The 3131-nt window shown below is 56.1% G+C and overlaps 1 protein-coding gene across 1 annotated transcript; it reads right to left on the reverse strand.

Moving 5' to 3' along the window:
- Window positions 1-31: 31 nt before the first annotated feature.
- On the reverse strand, window positions 32-900 carry NGA_2094600 (sulfate transporter family domain-containing protein; the record flags this gene model as incomplete). Its single annotated transcript, XM_005855854.1, has 1 exon — window positions 32-900. A coding segment is annotated over one exon (869 nt), but the record flags the coding sequence as incomplete, so codon positions are not given.
- Between the last annotated feature and the right edge of the window lie 2231 nt (window positions 901-3131).

Consider the following 3131-nt stretch of genomic DNA (forward strand, 5'->3'; position numbering starts at 1 on the left):
CGCCGCCTTTATCTCCCACGGGGGTGGAAAATGAAAAGAGCCAGCCAGAGGCGCGGGCCTCTGCAACCGAGACTCCACAGATGTGCAGCACCGCATAAAAAGCAAGGGGAATCGCCACGAAAAAAAGTGGGGTCAGAATCGGGTGGGTGATCTTCTGCTTCAAAGCGCTCAGACCGACGGTCAAGGCGCCTGTGACAAGTATTTTGAGCAAGGGCGAGGGATGCATTTGGGCCCAGAGGACGGCAGGTTCCCAGCTCCAGTCGATGCCTGTGGTAATTCCTATGCCCTCGCAGACAATGAACACACCCATGCCCCCGATGCATCCCAGGACAACGTGTTGAGGAACGAAGGAGGAAATCTTCCCCAGCTTGAGGACGCCAAGGACGTAGAATGCCGCGCCGGTCAGGAGGCTGGAGAAAGAGAAGCAGAACAGGATCGTGGTCAGGGCCTCCTCGGTCCGCCCCTGGTCGTGGAGTTGGCTAGACAGGCTCGTGCTCATGGCCCGAAGGAAGGCAACGTTTTCGATGATAAAGCTCCCGAGGGCGCAGGAAAATGTGGACATGGCGCCGAATACTGCCTGGGAGACCACAGCGGAGACCAGGACAAGCTGTACCCCAAGGGGGCCCAAGTTGAAGGCCGGGGGAAACAAGAGTAGACCGTAGGGCAGATTGTCGATGATCGTGATGAAAACAGCCACTGCCACAGCGCTTGTATGGATAATTAGTTCCCCCAGGCATGTGTAAATTGCTGTTTGCCAAGTTATTCCGGGGGGCACATTATGCTTGAGCAGGCCCGCTGCCTCCTGGTCGTGTTGCTCGTCATCCTCGTCGAGCATGAAGGTGCCATAAATTCGCCGCCTGGACCCCACATTCTCCCCTGAAGCGGAAGATGACAGGACTGGCTCTAATGATTCTACGGTTGTCCCAACCGCCAGGTCCTCCATCTCCTGTTCGTCGATCGAGAGCAAAAGGGCAAAAGCGGGATGATGAATGAGAGAGGTGAAAAATGACGGTCACTACCTCTTCATGTGAAAAAGTAAAAATTGCCCGGACGCTTTGTAAAACCGGATTACACACTCCTCCAACCCTCCACACCTTCCCTCCCGCTGCATGTCCTGAAAGACGTCGGAAAGAGGTAGCTGCCTGTTGAGGAAAAACGTTCCCCCGCTTTAACCCGACTTTCTTCCCTAAAATTTCAAATTTTATGCGAGCCTCCCCCCAACACGGCTCCCTTTCCAAGCTTGTGCCTGCGTTTGCGACCCCGTCTGCGCATGCATCTTCCTGACTAAGCTGGCGAGGCAGCTTCAGATGCGCACAACACCTTGAGTGTGTTTTTTTGTTTTCCCCTCGTGGTGTCATAGTGGGGAAGTAAAGACAATTTTCGCGTGGGGGGGAGCCGGGCATGATGGTATCTTGCGGCCCTCGCTTCTCTTTTCCGTCGAGGGCTGTGTGGCCCTCAGCTGGCGACGATCGAAGAAGAAAACCGTGTAACGCGTCCGCTTCGGATGTGCGATGCTAGGATGAGGAATATTGCAAATGTTGCCAATGCAGCGATCATGTAGTTTTCTTGTGACTCGGCTCACTGTCCTCATGGCGTGTGCAGGACCCTGTTCACTGTCAGTACCCTTTCCCAGCCCTTCTATTGGTCGCTCGCCTTTTTTTTCCGTCGTAAGCAGAAGTATTCCAAAACCCACTTGACAGGCCGCATCTTCTCGATATCTAACCCAAATATAACACAGATAACCTTCTCTCCCCTGCTGCAAAAATGTCTCTCGAGGACGGCACCGAGTTTCTCTTCACCTCCGAGTCTGTGAACGAGGGCCACCCTGGTACGTTGGTCGGGCCTCTGGAGCCAAGATGCAACAGATTCCTTCCTTCTTCTCTTGATCTTCCTATTGCCCCTTGTCTCTCGCCTGGTAATTGCCACTCCTCTGTCTCGGCGGTGTCCGTATGCTTACCACAACGCGTGCCTAAATCATATGTCCCATACCCAGACAAGATTTGCGACCAAGTCTCGGACGCGATCCTGGATGCCTGCACCAAGGACGACGAGAACTCGCGCGTGGCCTGCGGTACGTGCGGGACAAGGAGCGGTGTGGAAGAAGAGGACCGAAGCCAGTGTGACTCGTCGTCATGCCACGTGGTTCGGGGGATGAGCCTCGTGCGTGCTTGTCCTCACGCATGTCTACTGCCTTCCCCATGACCCATCCCCCCGCCTCCAGAGACCTGCACCAAGACGGGCATGGTCATGATCTTCGGCGAGATTTCCACGGCGGCCACTGTCAACTATGAGCAGGTATTGCCACAAGGTCCATGGGCGTGTCGGGCCCTTGATGCCTGTCTTTTCCCTCCTCCCTCGCCCTCTTTCCTTCTCTCTCCCTACTTTCCTCCCCTACCTCCTCCTAGTCACGTGGGATGACCGGACTTAACCTACAAGAATCTCTTCATTTACCCCCTTTCTCACTCCTTGACTCCCTTCTTCCTCCTATTCCGCCCCTTTCTCCCCTCCAGGTCATCCGCGACACGATCAAGGAGATCGGCTACGACGATCCGGGCAAGGGCCTCGACTACAACACCATGAACGTGATCGTGGCGGTCGAAGAGCAATCTCCGGACATTGCCCAGTCGGTGGACTCTCGCACGGGGAACGTGGAGGACATCGGGGCAGGCGACCAAGGCATCATGTTTGGGTGCGTCCTCCATCACTTTGTCTCGCCACTTCCCCGTCCTTCCTCACTCTTTTCGCGCCAATTTTGCTGTCGTGGATTGCTTTGAGCATATCTTTTCTGGTTTCGTTTCCTTTGCGTGATTTACGTCTCCTCGTTTCTCCCTCTCTCCCTCCTTCCTTCCCTCCCTTCTTCCGTTGGCCCTTCCCCCTTCCCGCGCTTGGATCGACACTTCCTCACGCCCTCCTTCCCTCTCTCCCCTTTCCAGCTACGCCACGGACGAGACGGACGAGCTGATGCCCCTGACGCACCTGTTGGCCACCTCCATAGGCGCCCGCCTGACCGAGGTCCGTAAGAAGGGAATCCTGGACTGGGTCCGGCCGGACGGGAAGACGCAGGTTACGGTCGAGGTAAGGAGGGAGGGCGGGAGGGAGGGAGAGGTAGCCTCACGGGAGGGGAGGAAGAG

Source organism: Nannochloropsis gaditana, assembly GCF_000240725.1.
Source record: "Nannochloropsis gaditana CCMP526 unplaced genomic scaffold scaffold084, whole genome shotgun sequence".
Lineage (NCBI taxonomy): Eukaryota > Eustigmatophyceae > Eustigmatales > Monodopsidaceae > Microchloropsis > Microchloropsis gaditana.